This window comes from Microcaecilia unicolor, chromosome 6, assembly GCF_901765095.1.
Source record: "Microcaecilia unicolor chromosome 6, aMicUni1.1, whole genome shotgun sequence".
NCBI classification, from domain to species: Eukaryota; Metazoa; Chordata; class Amphibia; order Gymnophiona; family Siphonopidae; genus Microcaecilia; species Microcaecilia unicolor.
In genome coordinates, this window is record NC_044036.1 from 92131168 (window position 1) to 92151520 (window position 20353).

The window sequence follows — 20353 nt, forward strand, 5'->3', positions numbered from 1 at the left end:
CCATCCTCGGAAGTGTCAGATTTTCTCCCAATTGGTGGTAATTCCCAGTTTATGCCTGGCATGGATAATAATATTTTTGACATTGGCGTGACATGGGTATAGAATTGTTATTATTATACTTCTGGGGTAACTTAAAGGCCTGGTTTCAATGTGGAAACTGTTGGAATGTAATTGTATTTTACATGCATTGCCTGTCACCTATTATTTCTCTGTGATTACTCTGTGACCTCTGATGTGAATTACTTAGAGAGGTCACACAGCTATGCAACTTCCTGTGGGGGTCAGACACAGTAGATGCAGCAGATGCAGCACATGCAGCACATGGAGCACATGGAGCTCATGATCTCTCCTAACCTGAGAGGATCTATGGTGGTGTGAGCATCCATTACCATCTAAGCACATGGAAGGAGCTGATAATACAAATGTATAGCAATATGTATATATAAGCCTGTCTGATTATAATCTAACTACAAACTGTGAGTAAACAGATGTTTTGTTACTTCAACTTTAAAGTGACTCAGCAGTGAATTATTCAGGGGTGAATGAGAGAGAGATGAAGAAAGAAATTAACATTTCTAAAGCTGAAGCTGTGTGTACTAAAATCTGCTAATTATTTACTACAAATAATCCAACAAAAGGGTTATGGGCCCAGGGCTCAGGAATTGAAAAAGAAGAGAAATATTACCAGGCAGAAAAAAAGGCCACATTTTTTCTCTTAAGTTTTAAAGGAAAGATTCAGTCTGTCTCTCTCTCCCCCCACACAGCAGACAGAAGGCTAAGAAAATGGCTGAGGGAAGAAATTCACCATTTTTCTATTCTCTCAAGGTGCCTAGATTAACTGAGTTTAATTATCAGAAGTGGGAACTAAGATTCATATGTCTCCTTCGAGCAAAAGGATTAAATATATGCTTAGACCAAGACAGAACAGCTGAAAATATGGCTGAATGGGACAATGCAAACTATTATGTGAAGTGCATGCTTTTGGAAGCTCTCTCAGAGAAACAAGCCATATTAGTGGAGGGAAAAGATACACCAAAGGACATTTTATATAAACTGAGAACTATGTATGCAACTACATATGCAAAGCAGCAACCAATTTGGTTGGCAGAGTTGAATGAAACCAAATTAAGGGATAAAAGTAAATGTAATGATCACATTATGTATCTTATGTCTTCATTTCAAAAGCTAGAACTTTCTGGAATTCCCATGTGTGATGCATTGAAAAGAGCATTTCTTTTTACCTCACTATCAAAGAAGTTTGATGTTTTTAGGTCTGTAAATGAGGCCATTGAAGGGCAATCTTTTGAACAGACAACATCAAAACTAAGGCAGGAATGCATAATAAATGATTCTGAGGAGATGTGTTCTCAAAGTCAGTCAGAGAGAAATGAAACAAATTTCTTGGCAAAGAACAGAGGAAGGCGGAGCTATGGGAAAACTCCACCCAAGGGCAAGCTGATTTGCTACTCATGTGGAAAGGAGGGACATGTATCTAAATGGTGTAAGGAAACACAAAACACTCCCTCTAGCTCACCTAAGCCAATGGAACTAAAGAATTTTCAAACCAGGAAATGTATGAAGGACAAAGATAAACACAAGGGCTTTCTAATGGCAGAAAAATCTTTGACTATGGTAAATAATAATTCAAATGAAAGTACTTGGATTTTGGATTCGGGGAGCACATGCCATTTAACCAATTCTAAAGATTTCTTTCAGGAAATGTGTCCAGAGGAAGGTATTCTTAAAACTGCAAACGCAGGGACTGCTAAGATCCAAGCAAAAGGTATTGGATTCTTAAAATGCAAAGTGTCTAATGAAGTTAAAGAAATTCCTGTAAGTGATGTCTTGTATATTCCCCAAGCAGTTTGCAATATGCTTAGTGTATCTACATTAGATAAGAAGGGATTTGTGATTCATTTTGAAAACAGTAAGTGCACAATCTCTAAAAATGATGAAGTGTATGCTGAAGCTTTTATGCATAATGATGTTTATAAGCTGAACATTTCAGGTGAAGCCTCACATATGGTGCAAGTAAGGAAGAATGATGGTAAATGTAGTCTGGAAATCTGGCACCGCCGCCTGGGACATCGTGATTTTAAGGTGATCCAGGATCTTTACAGTAGGCAACTGGCCACTGGCATTCAGATAAGTGCAGATGCTGGTAAAATGGAGAAATGCATAGACTGTGTTACTCAAAAAGGTGTGAGACCCTCATTTCCTGCATACACAGGAAATAGGAGTAATAAAGTGCTGGACTTAATACACAGTGACTTATGTGGACCGTTTAATATCCCATCATTGGGAAATAACAGATTTGTGCTAATATTCTTGGATGATTTCTCTAGATATTGTGTGGCCTATTTGCTGAAAGAAAAAAAGTCAAGTCACAGACATGCTGAAGAAATACGTAGCCATGGTGAGAAATAAATTTGAAAGAAAACCAAAGGTTCTTCAGACCGACAATGGTGGTGAGTTCACTTCACAAAGCATGCGCACATTTCTAGAACAAGAAGGCATTCAGCATATCACAACAGTAGCTTATACACCAGAGCAAAATTCTGTTGCAGAGAGAAAATTTAGGTCAATTGTGGAAATGACCAGATGTATGCTGTCAGATAGCAATCTCCCTAAAAGACTATGGGGGGAAGCCATTCTCACAGCAGTGTACCTACAAAACAGAATGCCAACTAAAGGCGCTGAGCGCACACCACATGAGACATGGCATGGTAGGAAGCCAAACCTGTCACACATAAGAACATTTGGAAATACAGCATATGCTCATGTACCAAAGCAAAGAAGGCATAAGCTGGATTCCACAACAGAAAGGGGCATTTTAGTTGGCTATACTCCAGGACACAAAGGATATAGAATTTTGAATCTGAAAACTGGCATTGTTGGCATAAGACATGTTACATATTTTGATGAAAATAAAAGGGTTGATAAAGGCTGGATTATCCCAGATGAGCCTTATCATCCAGAATATGAAACTAGAACCATAATAGACATGCCAGTGTATATAAATGCCATACCAAGGCAGATGTCTGAAAGCAACTCATCTGTATCTAACGAGGAACAGGCAGAGGAAGCAGACACAGAAAGGATCATTGAAGAAGACAGTACAGTTGGAGAAGGGGAATCAATTGGAGAAGGACTCTCAGATATAGAGGATGCAGAAAGGTCAGACCAACCTGTTGTCAGACGCTCATCCAGGGAAAACAAAGGTGTTCCACCCCCAAGACTGTCTTACCTAACAAAGTCAGCAGAAGCTCAAGAGCCCTTAACATGGGATGAGATTGAGAAAATGCCAGCAGAAGAAGCTGCTGAATGGCATAAAGCTGCACAAGAAGAAATTGATGCATTGGATAAAAATAATACTTGGATTCTTACAAAATTACCTCCTGGCAAGAAAGCTATAGGATGCAAATGGGTATTCAAGTTAAAAAGGAATGCACAAGGAAAAGTGGAAAGGTATAAAGCCAGATTAGTGGCAAAGGGATATCTTCAAAAATATGGAGAAGATTTTGATGAAGTGTTTGCACCTGTAGTGAAACACACGACAATAAGAACACTTCTGAGCATTGCAGTCTCAAAAGGCATGCAAGTCAACCACATTGATGTGAAAACAGCGTTTCTTCACGGAGATATAACTGAAGACTTGTACATGGAACAGCCAACAGGTTTCATAAATACAAAACAAAGACAGCTAGTGTGTAAATTAAACAAAGGTCTTTATGGATTAAAGCAAAGTGCAAAATGTTGGAATGATAAATTGCATGAAATATTGACAAATTTAGGATTTAAGCAAGGTGAAGCAGATAAATGTTTGTACACTAGGTGCACAAATGGACAATATGCATACATTTTAGCTTTTGTTGATGATCTGCTCATTGCAAGCAAAAGTGAGCAAGAGTACAAGGACATTGTAAAATGTTTAAACCTCAATGTTGAGATAAAAGAACTTGGTAATGTGTCATACTATCTTGGTATAGAAATTGAGAAACAAAATGATGGTTCTTATCTTCTAAGCCAGAAGCAGAAAATAAATGAGCTTATTGAAAGTTTAGGTATGCAAGATGCCCAAGTTGTAAGCACTCCCATGATCACTGATTTTCTGAAGGATGAAACAGTAAGAGAACCTTTACCAGATAACATCCAATATAGATCAGCCATAGGTAAGCTTTTATATCTAGCTACCACATACAGGGCTGATATAGCAAATGCAGTAGGAATTTTGAGCAGAAGGGTCAGCTCACCTACCAAATCAGATTGGACTGCAGTTAAAAGGATGGTAAGGTATTTAAAGGGTACCATTGATTGTAAATTAAAGATTTCAGCCAATAGTAATCCAAAACTAATATGTTACTGTGATTCAGATTGGGCAGGGGATCATTCTAATTATAAATCCACAAGTGGATATGTGTTTATGTATGGAAATGTACAAATTTCATGGGCCAGTCATAAACAAAGTATTGTGAGTCTGTCTTCTACAGAAGCTGAATATGTGGCCGTATCGGAAGCGTGCAGAGAACTGATGTGGATTGAAAAACTTTTGCTGGATTTCGGAATAGCTGAAAAGAGACCAATCCAGATAATGGAAGATAATCAGAGCTGCATCCGACTGTCACAGAATGACAAGGTTCAGTCACGCACCAAGCACATCGCAACGAAATACCACAACGTGCGAGAGTTGGCGAAAGAAGGGGTCATCAGTCTACACTATTGTCACACCAGTGAGATGACAGCTGACATCATGACCAAACCGTTACCCAGAGAACATTTTGTGAATCTGCGTATAAAGCTTGGACTTTGTATGAATAAATAATTGCATGACAGTTATGCATGAGAAGGGGTTTGTTGGAATGTAATTGTATTTTTACATGCATTGCCTGTCACCTATTATTTCTCTGTGATTACTCTGTGACCTCTGATGTGAATTACTTAGAGAGGTCACACAGCTATGCAACTTCCTGTGGGGGTCAGACACAGTAGATGCAGCAGATGCAGCACATGCAGCACATGGAGCACATGGAGCTCATGATCTCTCCTAACCTGAGAGGATCTATGGTGGTGTGAGCATCCATTACCATCTAAGCACATGGAAGGAGCTGATAATACAAATGTATAGCAATATGTATATATAAGCCTGTCTGATTATAATCTAACTACAAACTGTGAGTAAACAGATGTTTTGTTACTTCAACTTTAAAGTGACTCAGCAGTGAATTATTCAGGGGTGAATGAGAGAGAGATGAAGAAAGAAATTAACATTTCTAAAGCTGAAGCTGTGTGTACTAAAATCTGCTAATTATTTACTACAAATAATCCAACAGAAACAACCTCATGAAACAGAAACCGTTGAATATATCAAAAGCACTTTTTTTATTTTTAATATGCAATTAAGTAAAAGTGTATAAATACTTTTTTAATGATATGTGAGTGCTCAGTAAAGTGTCAATTGCTGCGGCTGGTCTATAACATAGCAATGGCTTATATCATACCATCATCGCACTCAGTCCTACCTGCCATCCTTATAAGATAATACACTTTCATGGTATTAAATCAGAAAATGAAAATTAAAAATTATGCATATGTATGAGGAGGAGGCAAAAAACAGTACTTAGCTTGAGGCTGAATCTTTAACTGTTGTCAAACTCCCGATGCTATAGACCAGCTGAGCTTGATTGTGACGTGCAGGTGTTCATGCTTAAAAAGCACTTGTAAAAATTTTCATAGAATTTCTTCTTTACTCATAGCTATATCTCAATTGTGTATCTTACACACTCGTGCTCAGGTCCCTCCCGATCACTCTCTCGTTCTCAACACTATGAGTGTTTCGCCATTAAAGGCATCTTCAGGAGAACTTAACCAGCTCAGAGCATTACTCCCACTGGACGACCTAGTTCTGAAAAGGAGGGGAGACCATCCCATACGAGGCCAACCGCCCTGAAGACGCCTTTAATGGCGAAACACTCATAGTGTTGAGAACGAGAGAGTGATCGGGAGGGACCTGAGCATGAGTGTATAAGATATACAATTGAGATACAGCTATGAGTAAAGAAGAAATTCTATGAAAATTTTTACAAGTGCTTTTTAAGCATGAGCACCTGCACTTCACAATCAAGCTCAGCCGGTCTATGGCATTGGGAGTTTGACAACAGTTAAAGATTCAGCCTCAAGCTAAGCACTGTTTTTTGCCTTCTCCTCATACATACGCATAAATTTTAATTTTCTGATTTAATACCATGAGAGTGTATTATCATATGAGAGTAGAAGGATGGCAGGTAGGGCTGAGTGCGATGATGGTATGATATAAGCCATTGCTATGTTGTAGACCAGCCGCAGCAATTGACACTTTACTGAGAACTCACATATCATTTAAAAAGTATTTATACACTTGTACTTAATTGTATATTAAAAATAAAAAAAGTGCTTTTGATATATTCAACGGTTTCTGTTTCATGAGGTTGTTTCCACATTGAAACCAGGCCTTTAAGTTACCCCAGAAGTATAATAACTGTCTTATAGTGTTGAAGCTGATGCTGCCATCATCCCCTGCCCTCCTTGGAACCTGCACAGGCTTCATTATAGGCAGGCTTCTCAGAAGGTGTGAGATGCTGAACAGGAAAGGGGGGGGGGTAGGGATTGGAACCACCCAGGTCATGACCCCAAATGTAGGTTTTGCAACCCCATTTTTAGAGAACCCTGTATTAAACAGATAAATCACTGTAATGATATATCTATGTTCCATTCTGTTCTGGCAATAGGAAAAACAGAGTTCAAGCACACTTACACAAGAAGTGCAGTGAAACATGAAACCCTCAGACAGAGGTGGATTTAAATATAGGAACTACAAGTGTCTACATTCCAAGCAGGAGTGATGTTATTGGAGACTCTGAAGAAGGAGATCTTAAATGATAGCGTGGATGGGAATGCCAATCACACTGATAAAGATGTGGTTTTCTTTGAGGATGGAAGAGAGTATGAGAAAAACCAAGGACAGGTGGGACTGATCAATTACCTGATGGAGAAAGTAGCTAAAAGTGTCATACCCCCTTTAGAAACATTTTTGTCACTAAAGGGATCAAGGCATGCATACAGAAGGCCCCAGTCTAGGCCTAAAGGTATCTAATGTTGGCTTGCTGAAGAACCTTCTGTTCAGAGGGATCTAAAGAGATCTACCATGGGTGTCTTCTACTTACTGAATATGTCACTTACTACCTTCTCTGTCCAAGGACTAGTGTAAGGTGCAAAACCACTCAGTTTATCAGCTAGAACACTGTTCTTTCTGGTCAGGTATGATCTGCAAAGTGGCTCCAAGTTTCATCCCATGTGAGATAATCTAGCTCCACATCCTGATAGTTTCCCGAACAGAGGGGGTACAATCCCATGCCTCCCTGCTTGTTTATGTAGAGAATGGCTACCAGATTGTCTAGATCAGGATGATTTTGCTGTAAGAAAACAAACAGGAGACAGCCCAAATGACAACAGCAGCAATGGTCCAGGGAAAGAGTAGGCAAGAGTTCACCCAAACAAGATTTTATTGGAAAACAGAACCCGACCTGGTCAAGTTTCAGACAAACCTTCGTCAGGGTTCTATAATTACATCAAAAAAACAAAATAATAAAACCATGAACCTGCTGGGGAGGTTTTGTGTTTCACACAACATCAGAAAAAAAATAGCCAATGTAAAAGTTGGCTTGTTTGTTACTAGTACAGGCTGATATTGCCAAAAAAATTAAGGAACCTTTACAAAAACACTTAAAAACCTTAAGGGATAACTAAGAGGAGCAACTATAAAGCTGAGATAAAAATCCATTTGCATGTTGGGTTAAGTTACTGACACTTGGAAAACAAATACCACTGAGATGGGACTTCATGTCCTGTGGGCTCCGTGGAAAAATGAACTCATGCACTAAAAAGCACAAATCCTACACATGCTCAATGTACCACTGTAACAAAAACAAACAAAAAAAAAATCTAAAAGTTATTTTTTTTCACTATTCTTAGTCCTGGACTCTATTGGCTGAGGCTGCCCACTTGTGGGAACAATGATGTCCTGCTTATCCTCAGAGAAAGGAGTGTGCCTCCAGGAAATGTCATACCTTTCAGCTACATGTCCAAGACAAGCCCCATTTCTAGCTGTGTTCATCTTTTTGAAATGAAACATACCAGCTATAATATCTGGATATGTACCTGTAGGTGGGAAACCAGAACATGGAATTCTGCACAATTGCCTAACTGTAGTTATGTCTATTAGATTGTAAGCTCTTTAAGCAGGGACTGTCTTTCTTCTATGTTTGTGCAGCGCTGCGTACGCCTTGTAGCGCTATAGAAATGCTAAATAGTAGTAGTAGTAGTATTTTGACACCTCCATCACTATTGGCTTGGACGCATGCAACTTAACTGATAGGTTATAAACTTTTGCTCTATCTCCAATCTCCATCCTTACCACATTGGCAATGGCCACTTTTGCTTTCTCTAATTCGCCACGTGCAAGCTCAATCAGATTCTCAGTGTCCTCCACCCGGTCACGAGCCTGTTGTGCTAAACCCTCTGTTTCCTCCACAGTCTTCTGAATGTTCCCCAGGCGGCCCAACTGGCTTGAAAGAGTATTGTTAATTTCATTGAGACGATCCATTAGGCCTTGATCTACATCTGGAACAAAAGAAAGAACAGAAATCGATTTTAGTAGACAGCACAGAATAATCCATTCTAGGTATATTTCCCAGAACGTGAAGCGTGGTTCCTTTTCAGCACATCTTAACTCTAAAGTCTACTTAATTCTCTGACCACATTCACACAGCTGTTGATTCAACACTGCCTACCTACAAGAAAATTAACTTCCACATATATGTGCTTGCGTGCACGTTAAGAGTCTTTGGTCTTTTTTTTTTTTGCCTTGCCTGAACTATCATGTCTCAGTTTCAGAACAAACCTCACTGAACCCCACAGATCCCATAAACTTTGAAAGAGTCATCTGAAAGCAGGGCCAAACTATGATCAGCAAGTCTCCCCAGAGAGACAGAAGTAGATTGAAGCTGGAGATAATGAAAATCTACTGGAGAACACAAGGAGGAAAGAGGGAAAACAGAGTAAAAAAAAAAAACACACAGATTTTAAAATAGAGATAAAAACAAAACACTACCATGCCGAAACACAAAGAGAGGGTAAAAGAAATAACACTTCCAAAAATTAGGTATGAAAACATTTCCCTGGCTCCTAAAATATCTACGCTGGCACACAAGTTTTCTAAATTATCTGTTACCCCTGGCTGAAGGTATAATGTATCTATGAAGAACTGTAAACAGCAATTCTCCCTCCCCAATTAGTGTGCATGTCTCATTCTGTCCTGTGCCTGTAAAAGACTAGATAAATGGTGGTAAATATAGTAGACAAAAATAGGAACTTTTCTTCTGAAAGTCATCAATTGCTGGTAGAGCAACTTGAGCACAAGGATCACCCCTGCAATATATGGTCATGTCCCAACAGTGCTGGAACAAATTGCAACCCCCCCCCCCCCCCCCCCCCCAGAGAAGTGTCAGACCCTTCTGCCACAAGATTTTCTGGCTGATCCAGGTATCCTACTCTTTCTGATAAAGGAGGCTCTTTAAGAGAAGTCCAAAAAAAACTTGTTCGCCATCAAAACATGACATCCATGTTGAAAAGACTTGAAAACTGAAAAAGGGGACAGGTTTTGGGCAGTTCTAGAGACACCACAGACATATAATTTAGATATTTAAGTGTCTAGGTGGACCACACAAATAGCAGGTGTAAGTTGAAATATCTAAACTTACTATGGATATTCAGTGGCACTATCTAAACTGGTAGTGTTGCCGAATTTAGGTAGCGTTTTAAGCTGTCCAAGATAGATGCTTCAAAACTATATGTTCTTGCAGATGAACACTGGTCTTATGTACCATGGATGAAGTCTTCATTTACTCATATGAGGATTCTTCTAAAATCTTTCTTCCCTTCCTTCTACAGTTGTGCTAGATCCATGATTTTTATGGAACCCCCCCCCCCCCCCCATTTTGCTTTCTAGCTTTTACAAAGAGGCACCCTTACCTAAAAGTCTGATATCCTAAACCACTTAGAGAAATGCTTAAGAAATAAAGCACCAACAGGAGTTGACCTGTTTGGTTTGTATTCCCTTATTTTCAGGGCCAGTGGGGTCTGGACAAGTGCAGAGTGGTATGTTTAGACTTGGGGAGGGCAAAAAGTCTACTGCTGCCTTTATGGAAAGCCATACAAGTAAACCAAGTGGCACCAATGATATGATTCTGAGGAGGCACCCCTCCAGCCAGGAAGCACCCATCTTTAAAGGGAATGAGGAAAGGAAGAAAGAAAAAAAAAAAAAAAAAAGCACTACAGAATAAAATGGGAACACACATTACAAAAGATGGTATTAGCTTATTATCTACATCTAGTTACTCATTACAGGTTATTCATTTACACAAGATATACGCTCCTTGCGGTCTCATTAAACAGATCTAAACAATCTTAACGGTCTTTTGGCTCTTGCTCATATTGGTTAAGTGTTTGTATTAATCTGCTCTGCTTGTTATTAAAAGATTACTCAAAAAAAAAAAAAAAAGAAGGTGCCCTAAATGTGAACGTGTTTGTCAAGTAGCCACGAAAACACTTACAGGAAGGATCCCCTGTATACAGGATTGTGGAATCGGAGTCAGAGTTGGAAAAAAAATGTACCAACTTCGAATTCAGCTTCAAAATAAAAAAAAAAAAAGAACTTTATAATATATTATAAATTTAATATTTGATACTTATTTTCTGTCCTGGATCTAAAGTACTGGTAAATATATCCTAGAATTGTTAGAGATGTTGTCCTGGTGGTTACTGCTTTGCCACTGACCCAAGTTAGTGTTGAGAGGTTGTTCTCTGCTCTGAGAATAATTGGATCAGATTTGAGGGCATCCATGAAGGAGGATCTAACTGAGGTGATTCTTTTTCTGAGGACAATTTTTTCAAAGATTTATTTAAACTATTAAGTAACAGTGCATTACATATTTTCATTTAACAGCAAGTTCTTTGTTCAAACTTCAAATATATGTTGTAGTCTATTAGTCCCAATTTTGTACATAAAGAAATATCCAATGTTTCGGTAGTTAAAATTTCTCTTAGATTCTACTTTACATAGTAGGTGTAGGAGTTGGGGGGTCGAGGGTTGAACAGTAAAAAAAGTCCGAGTCAAAGGTTTAGTGTACCAACTCCACAGCCCTGCCTGTACACCAGGTAAAAATGTTACACCTGTATCGAGAGTTTTATTTCAACTTGGACCTTTTATTTAAAATAAATCCTTCAAAAGTACAAATCATGAAAACCGAAGACTCACTTTATCCTCTAAGAAATGAGAAAAACAACACACAGAAATATATCCAAATTTGAACACATGGACCTTAAAAAAAAAAAAAAAGCCTTCCAAAAGTTGTGAACGGAAATGGATTACTTCACTTCCAGAATTTAATCTTGGTAATAAAGAAGGATGAGTTAAGTTAGGCATAAACAAGGACCCCTAGAACTCTGCTTTTCCTGGAGCTGAGAATGCTCTGTGAGTCTGTGAGAGGAATGAGCTATGCTTCATTTTATTTCATTCACTGCTTTTGTATTACCTTTCCAGCTCAGTGTAGTGTACAATCTATCAAAAAACACACTCTAGTGGCCCTTGTAAGCACCACACACACCAACCTTTGCTGTTCTGGGCTTCTTGCAACAGGTCCATGACAGCTCTCTCTGCCTCTTTCAGTCTGTTTTCGAAAGCCTCATCTGTCACCACTTCACCTGCTGTCCCCAGGTTTGCTATAAGGGTCTCCAGCTCTCGCAACTTTCCTCGTAGGTCAAGAACCTAAGCAGGCAAAACAGAAGAGTAGGGAAGCTAGCCTCTATATTCAGTATTATGGAAGGAAGACACCATCCAGCTCTCTAGGGAATGCATACACTCGGATTTATCTTCAGTGGGGGTGTGTGTCAAAACCCATCTGCACAAAAAGATTCAATGCATAAATATTTAGAGACAGGCTTCATTGCGATGGCAGTCCATGAATCTGTAGAGATTCAAACATATGGCACAACTCAAACACTGCCTGCAGAGACATAGCTGGAACTGCCATCAGCCCTTGAATCTGCCCCTGAATAAGTGCCCCACCTGAAGATGTGCACAGGTGTTCACACTATCAGCAATTTTCAAACATTATTCACCCATGTAAATGGTTATTTATCAGGGTAAAAGGACTTATCGAGCAAGAAATTTCTCAAAGGTTTATTGTTCACAATATACTTACATACATTTTTGTTTTGCAGTGATATTTCTAGGGCTGAGCTAGGCAGGAGGTGGCAATAAGGGGACAGTTCACTTGCACTTCCCATTGAGCTCTGGTACAAATGCAGGGGCTTTTCACTTGCTTGCAGAGCTTTGGCATTTGTTTCAACTGTGCGTGCTATCATAGGAGTAAGAAAACAGATGAGTGCTTCTACCAGTCTCACCTTGTCCTTTACTAGTCTGTAGCAAGCAGGGCATTCCTGACAGCCAGGCCATGATCGATTGTAGAAATAGTTCTCCTCACACTGATCACAGCGATGCCCCACAAAACCTTCTTTGCACACACAACGGCCATCATCTTTGCATTGTAGAGAGCTGGAACCTTCAGGGTCACAGTCGCAGGCTAGACAGGTTTGGGGGGGGAGGGGGAGACAAACCAATTGTATTAATTAGAAGATGAGAGAATAGGGAAGAAGAATATGTAAGTGTTTGGAGAAGGGAGAAATCTAACATTTATACTTCAGCAGGCTATGGCCAATTGGGCAAAAATAAATCAATCCCCAAAACTAAAAACACAAAACAAAAACTTAACGACTCAAACAGTGAAAAAAAATATAACACAACTAGAAGACATAAAACTTCATCAGAAGAAGTAGTCTATGTGGTTTGCCAGCTTCCTGAGATGCATTGCTTTCATTATATTACACTGGTTGCCACATAACCCGCACAGCCAGAGAGGTCTCAGACAATTCTGGAGTGATGCCACATCTGTTACGTTCCTGATAACATAGCCTCTTTTCCCAGCATTTGCATTTTATTTAGAACTCTGCCACAGAATATTCTGAAACTATATCACACAATCCTAATAGAGTAAATGATGGAAGATAAAGGTCCATTTTGGGTAGGTGAGCATACAAACACCAATAGAGAACCTGATTTCCATTCCTTTTCCTCAAGGTCTTCAGCAGACTTACCTGACCTTTTGACAGGCTGTCAGTGGTGAAATAATAATCGGTCGGATCCCTTAATATGTACTTGCATCTTCTCTAGTACTACTACTACTAATCATTTCTGTAGCGCTACTAGATGTATGCAGTGCTGTACACATTATATACAGGCACTTTCTCTGTCCCTAGGGGGCTCACAATCTAAGTTTTTTTTTTGTACCTGGAGCAATGGAGGGTTAAGTGACTTGCCCAAGGTCACAAGGAAATACAGTGGGAATCGAACCCACGTTGCCAGGATCAAAGCCCATTGCAGTAACCTCTCACCCCTAAGCTGAACCCCACCACTCTTTTTCTCTCCTGCTCACTCCCTAAAATGTCTCAACCACACACTCTCTCCTATACCTAAGACTCTCACTACTCTTATTTGCTCTTCACCCTCTATTCCCACCAAACTTCACAGATCTACCCCCCCCCCCAAGCTCCCTTTAACCACACCGTCCTCTACTTCTCAGCCCCTCCCTCACCACACATGCTGTCAACCTCTGCAACAGCTTTTCTTTCACCTCCCTGCTCTTAACAGCTCCTGGTACTCATATATCATCTCTCCTCATCATCTTGCTGCAGCCAACAGACAGGTAAATGTTTGTCCGTGTTTGAACTCATCCGGCCCCCAAAGAGCTAAGGCCACCAAACCTGGCATGCAGACTCTTATCTGCCGTTGCTGAGGTTATTGTGTAATTTGAAGCGATTCGGTTCACGGGGGCACTCAGGGGAGGGGGAGCAACACCTCCATCCACTAAATGAATAGGCTGCAGGTCGGAAAGTTCTTTCTTGCTGTTGCTAAGCGACAAACTGCTTGGGACAGGGTGAGGACTCAAGAGACTGGTGGGGAGAAACACGGACAGTAGCTGTGCAGTTGTCTCATTCTCTAAAACCCTCTTCCCTAAAAATTTCAGTACAAGGGAGGTTCAGAGACTGCTGGGTAAGGAGAAAGTATTGGGGTCAGGCTGAGAAGTGTACGTGTGTGTGCATACATGATTTCACTACTCCACCAGGGAAATGCTCCTCGAAAAGGGTGGGAAACTGAATTTCAATATGCCCTTGAAAAGAAGGCTCTGTTTTAACAGGAAAACAGTGAAAGCCAAACAACAGGCACTTGCTAGATTGAAAGACAGAGCTAATCAAGAAAATCAACCTAAACAAATTGATCAGAAAAGAAAATATAGCGTTAGCTAGGGATCCAGTCTCCACATTTTGTGATTTACAGGAATATTAAACTCAATGCCACCCTTTATCACACACACCCTCAGCAAAACAACCCCAATCACACACTCCAAAATAGCACACCCCCACTGAAACTCACCCGTTCTCACACACCCCAGAGTAGCACACCTACTACTACTACTACTTAACATTTCTAGAGCGCTACTAGGGTTACGCAGCGCTGTACAATTTAACAAAGAGAGACAGTCCCTGCTCAAAGAGCTTACAATCTAATAGACAAGTGAACGGTCGGTCCGATAGGGGCAGTCAAATTGGGGCAGTCTGGATTCACTGAACGGTAAGGGTTAGGTGCCGAACGCAGCATTGAAGAGGTGGGCTTTAAGCAAAGACTTGAAGACGGGCAGGGAGGGGGCTTGGCGTAAGGGTTCAGGAAGGTTGTTCCAAGCATAGGGTGAGGCAAGGCAGAATGAGCGGAGCCTGGAGTTGGCGGTGGTGGAGAAGGGTACTGAGAGGAGGGATTTATCCTGTGAACGGAGGTTACGGGCGGGAACGTAAGGGGAGATGAGGGTAGAGAGGTAGTGAGGGGCAGCAGACTGAGTGCATTTGTAGGTAAGAAGGAGAAGCTTGAATTGAATGCGGTATCTGATCGGAAGCCAGTGAAGTGACCTGAGGAGAGGGGTGATATGAGTATATCGGTTCTGGCGGAATATGAGACGTGCAGCAGAGTTCTGAACAGACTGAAGGGGGGATAGATGGCACACCCCACTCATACTCATCCATTCTCACATCACTCAGCAAAACACCCCCACATTCACACACTACAGAATAGCACACTCCCACTCATTCGTTCTCACACACCCATCAGCAAAACACCCTCACTCATACTCACCCATTCTCACACACCCCTCTGCAGAAAAAAACCATTCAAACCCTCTTCCCCAGTACACCCCCCTTGCTGATGGACAAATAACTAACTGCAGATTTATGCAACATTGTAGAAGAAATTAATAGCTTGCAAATTATTATCAAAACCACAAATGGTTATGCGAACGAGCAATTCCAGCTCCAAAAACCAAACGTTAACTGAAATGAAGAATGAAATGCTACCAGGTGAAACTAAAGAGCACTTGTCCATTGACACAATGAAAGATACTAATGACATTGTAAATGGTAAAATTATGTATAATCATACCTGATAATTTTCTTTCCATTAATCATAGCTGATCAATCCATAGACTGGTGGGTTGTGTCCATCTACCAGCAGGTGGAGATAGAGAGCAAACTTTTGCCTCCCTATATGTGGTCATGTGCTGCCGGAAACTCCTCAGTATGTCGATATCAAAGCTCCATCCGCAGGACTCAGCACTTAGAGAATTACACCCACGAAGGGACACTCTGCCCAGCTCACCACCGCCGAAACGGGGGAGGGGAATTAACCCAGCTCATCCCCACACAAGTGGGGGAGGGGAATCCGTCCAGCTCATCCCCGCGGAGCGGGGGAGGGACACCACACCCGCCGATGCGGGGGGATCTGGCTTATCCTGCAACCGCAACCGCGGGAGGAGCTGACTGACCCTAACACCGCCGAAGCGGGAGGGGTACAAAGTTGCCCTACAGCCGCACGAAGCGGGAGGGAGTGCCGGCAGAATTTATGTCTCAATCCAGCCCCGTAAAACGGAGGGGAGAGGAATGCAGCAGCTCACTGTAACACAAACTCGTCTCAACTCTTGAAGAATCCAAGTGAAAGAACTTGAACACGAAGTCTTTCTGAAATAACTGAAGACTAAACTTGAACCTGAAATACAACCAGAATAAAAACAGAACAGATATCTGGGAGGGGCTATGGATTGATCAGCTATGATTAATGGAAAGAAAATTATCAGGTATGATTATACATAATTTTACCTTCCATATCATCAAGCTGATCAATCCATAGACTGGTGGGATGTATACCGAAGCAGTACTCACCCAGGGCGGGACATTGAAATCCCTGACCTCAACACTGAAGCTCCAAACCGGGCCTCCGCCCGTGCAGCCACAGTCAAACGGTAATGCTTGGAGAATGTATGAGCCGAAGCCCAAGTTGCCGCCTTGCATATCTCTTCCAAGGAGACGGATCCGGCCTCTGCCATCGAGGCCGCCTGAGCTCTCGTGGCGTGAGCCTTCAGCTGGATAGGCGGCACCTTCCCCGCGGCCACATAAGCCGCTGCAATGGCTTCCTTGACCCATCTTGCCACTGTAGGCTTAGCAGCCTGCAGACCCTTACGAGGACCTGCAAACAGGACAAACAGATGATCCAATTTCCGGAAATCATTGGTCACTTCCAAGTATCTGAAGATGACTCGTCTCACATCCAGATATTTAAGAGCAGAGTACTCCTCTGGGTAGTCCTCCCTACGAAAGGAAGGGAGACAGAGCTGCTGATTCACATGGAAGCGAGAAACAATCTTGGGCAGGAAGGAAGGCACTGTGCGAATAGTCACTCCTGCCTCAGTGAACTGCAGAAAAGGCTCTCGACATGAGAGCGCCTGGAGCTCGGAAACTCTTCTGGCTGAAGTGATAGCCACCAAAAAGACTGCTTTCAACGTCAGGTCTTTCAGAGATGCCCTCGACAAGGGTTCAAAAGGCGGCTTCTGCAATGCTCTTAGCACCAGGTTGAGATTCCACGCAGGCACCACTGAGTGCAGAGGAGGGCGCAGGTGATTAACTCCCTTGAGAAAGCGCACCACATCTGGCTGCGAAGCCAGGGAAGCACCCTTCAGGCGGCCCCTGAAGCAAGCCAGAGCCGCTACCTGGACTTTAAGGGAACTGAGCGACAGGCCTTTCTCCAGACCTTCTTGCAGGAACGCCAACACTGAAGAAATTGGAGCAGTGAAGGGAGAAAGTGAGCCTGCTTCACACCATGCTGCAAAGATACGCCAAACCCTGGCGTAAGCAGTAGAAGTAGAGCGTTTCCTCGCTCTCAGCATAGTGGCGATGACCTTGTCTGAGAAGCCCTTCTTCCTCAGACGCTGCCGCTCAATAGCCAGGCCGTAAGACCAAAGGGAGAGGGATCCTCCATCACCACGGGACCCTGATGTAACCGGCCCTGTTCCACTGACAGCCGCAGAGGATCGTCGACTGAGAGCCTGATCAAGTCCGCATACCAGGGATGTCTGGGCCAATCCGGACCCACCAGGATTACCCTGCCGGGATGCTTTGCCACCCGGTCTAGCACCCTGCCCAACATGGGCCAGGGCGGGAACACATAGAGGAGCTCTTGTGTCGGCCACTGTTGGAGAAGAGCATCTACTCCCAGGGATCGAGGGTCCCGTCCTCTGCTGAAAAAGCGCGGCACTTGGCAATTGGCCGATGACGCCATCAGATCTAGGCTCGGCTGGCCCCAGCGCTTCGTGATGTCCAAGAACGCCTGAGCAGATAGTTGCCACTCTCCGGGCTCCAAGGTATGGCGACTGAGAAAGTCCGCCTTGACATTCATGACTCCGGCAATGTGGGCCGCTGAAAGCTGCTCCAGGTTCGCTTCCGCCCACTGGCAAAGACTCATAGCCTCCTTGGCTAGAGGGGCGCTCTTGGTACCTCCCTGGCGGTTGATATAGGCCACAGCCGTGGCATTGTCCGACAGGACCTGTACAGGCTACAACACCAGTACCGGGATGAACTCCAATAACACCAACCGAATGGCTCTGAGTTCCAGGAGGTTGATAGACCACTTGCCTCTGCAGGAGACTAGAGCCCCTGCGCTGTCCTTCCCAAGCAGTGGGCTCCCCAGCCCATCAAAGAGGCGTCTGTCGTGACGACAATCCACTCCGGGGTCACCAGAGGCAATCCTGCAGACAACTTGTCTGTCTGCGTCCACCAGCTCAGCGCCTTGCGCACTGCTGGGTCCACGGGAAGGCGCACAGTATAATCCTCCGACATCGGAGTCCAGCGCAGCAGCAGAGATAGCTGTAGTGGTCTCATATGAGCCCTGGCCCAGGGCACTACTTCCATCGTGGCCGTCATAGCACCCAACAGCTGCACGTAGTCCCAAGCCCGAATAGGAGAGGCTACTAGGAACTAGTCCACCTGAGCCTGAAGCTTGACAATCCGATTGTCTGGCAGGAACACTCTGCCCACTTGGGTGTCGAATCGAACTCCCAGATACTCCAGGGACTGAGTCGGGCGCAGCTGGCTCTTCTTCCAGTTGATGATCCATCCCAGGGAGCTCACAAGAGCAACTACCCGGTCCATAGCTTTGACGCACTCTGCATAAGAGGGGGCTCGGATCAACCAGTCGTCCAGATAAGGATGGACTTGTACCCCTTCCTTTCGTAGGAAGGCCGCGATGACCACCATTACTTTGGAAAAGGTCCGCGGAGCAGTAGCCAACCCGAAAGGGAGGGCTCTGAACTGGAAGTGTCGTCCCAGGACTGCAAAACGCAGAAAGCGTTGATGAGGAGGCCAGATGGGAATATGCAGGTACGCTTCCTTGATGTCCAAGGATGCCAGGAACTCTCCTGCCTTCACTGCCGCTATAACAGAGCGGAGAGTCTCCATGCGAAAGTGCCGCACTTTCAAGGCCCGATTGACCCCTTTGAGGTCGAGGATAGGCCGGACAGAACCTCCTTTCTTTGGAACCACAAAGTAAATGGAGTAACGTCCCTTGCCAATCTGATTTTTTTGGCACCGGAACGACCGCACCCAGGCGGATCAGGTTGTCCAAGGTCTGCTGCACTGCCACAGCTTGACCGGAGACTTGCAGGGAGAGAGTACAAACCCGTCTCTTAAGGGTTGGCAAAACTCTAGCTTGTAGCCGTCTCTGATGACTTCCAGCACCCACGCGTCTGAAGTTATAGCGGTCCACTCGCCCAGAAACGAGGACAGCTGTCCTCCAATCTGCACTGGGGCGTGGACCAAGGCCCCGTCATTGGGTACGAGACCCTGGGGGAGGACCGGAGGGAGTACCTCCGGGACGGCGGTCTCTGCGAAAGGAATGCTGCTTGGGGGAGAAATTCCTCTTGAAGGAAGAGGGGGCAGAGGAACCCGACTTGCCCGGGCGGTACCGACGGGCTTCCAGCAACCGTCCTCTGGAGGTACCGGGACGAGTACTAGCCCGAGCCCTGACCTCAGGTAATTTCTTGCCCTTAGACGTGCCGAGATCGGTCACGATTTTGTCCAGCTCGACCCCAAAGAGCAGCTTGCCTTTAAAAGGCAATCTAGCCAGGCGGGATTTAGAGGCGTGGTCAGCAGACCAATGTTTCAGCCAAAGCCACCGCCGCGCAGAGACTGTCTGAGCCATGCCTTTAGCTGAGGCTCTCAAGACATCATACAGCAAGTCTGCCAAATAGGCTAAGCCCGATTCCAGGGCCGGCCAATCAGCCCTCAAGGAAAGATCCGAGGGGGAAGCCCGCTGCACCATAGTCAGGCATGCCCTGGCCACATAGGAGCCGCAAACTGAGGCCTGCAAACTTAAAGCAGCTGCCTCAAAGGACGACCTTAAGGCCGCCTCCAATCTTCTGTCTTGGGCGTCCTTTAGGGCCGTGCCACCTTCCACCGGCAACGCCGTTTTCTTAGTCACCGCAGTGATTAAAGAATCCACGGTAGGCCACAGATAGGCCTCACGTTCACTCACAGCCAAAGGATAGAGGCGGGACATAGCCCTAGCCACTTTAAGGCTCGTTTCCGGGACATCCCATTGAGCCGCAATTAAGGTGTGCATGGCATCATGCACGTGGAAGGATCTAGGCGGGCGCTTCGTCCCCAGCATAATGGCAGAGCCAACAGGGGCTGAGGGAGAGACGTCCTCCGGAGAGGAAATCTTCAAAGTGTCCATGGCCTGTAAAAACAGGTTGGGCAAATCCTCTGGGCTAAAAAGCCGCGCTGCAGAGGGGTCATCCGTTCCATCCGAGCGGGGATCTATCTCCTCCAA

The 20353-nt window shown here is 43.8% G+C and overlaps 1 protein-coding gene across 1 annotated transcript in view; it reads right to left on the bottom strand.

Moving 5' to 3' along the window:
* LAMC1 (laminin subunit gamma 1) overlaps positions 1-20353 on the bottom strand; it is a 369035-nt gene that overhangs the window by 48170 nt on the left and 300512 nt on the right. Inside the window, exons 17-19 of the mRNA XM_030207519.1 lie at positions 12499-12677; positions 11704-11860; positions 8450-8655 (exon numbers count right to left, since the gene is read on the bottom strand). Of these exons, the coding sequence (XP_030063379.1) occupies positions 8450-8655; positions 11704-11860; positions 12499-12677 (542 nt within the window). The remainder of the gene's footprint in view (positions 1-8449; positions 8656-11703; positions 11861-12498; positions 12678-20353) is intronic.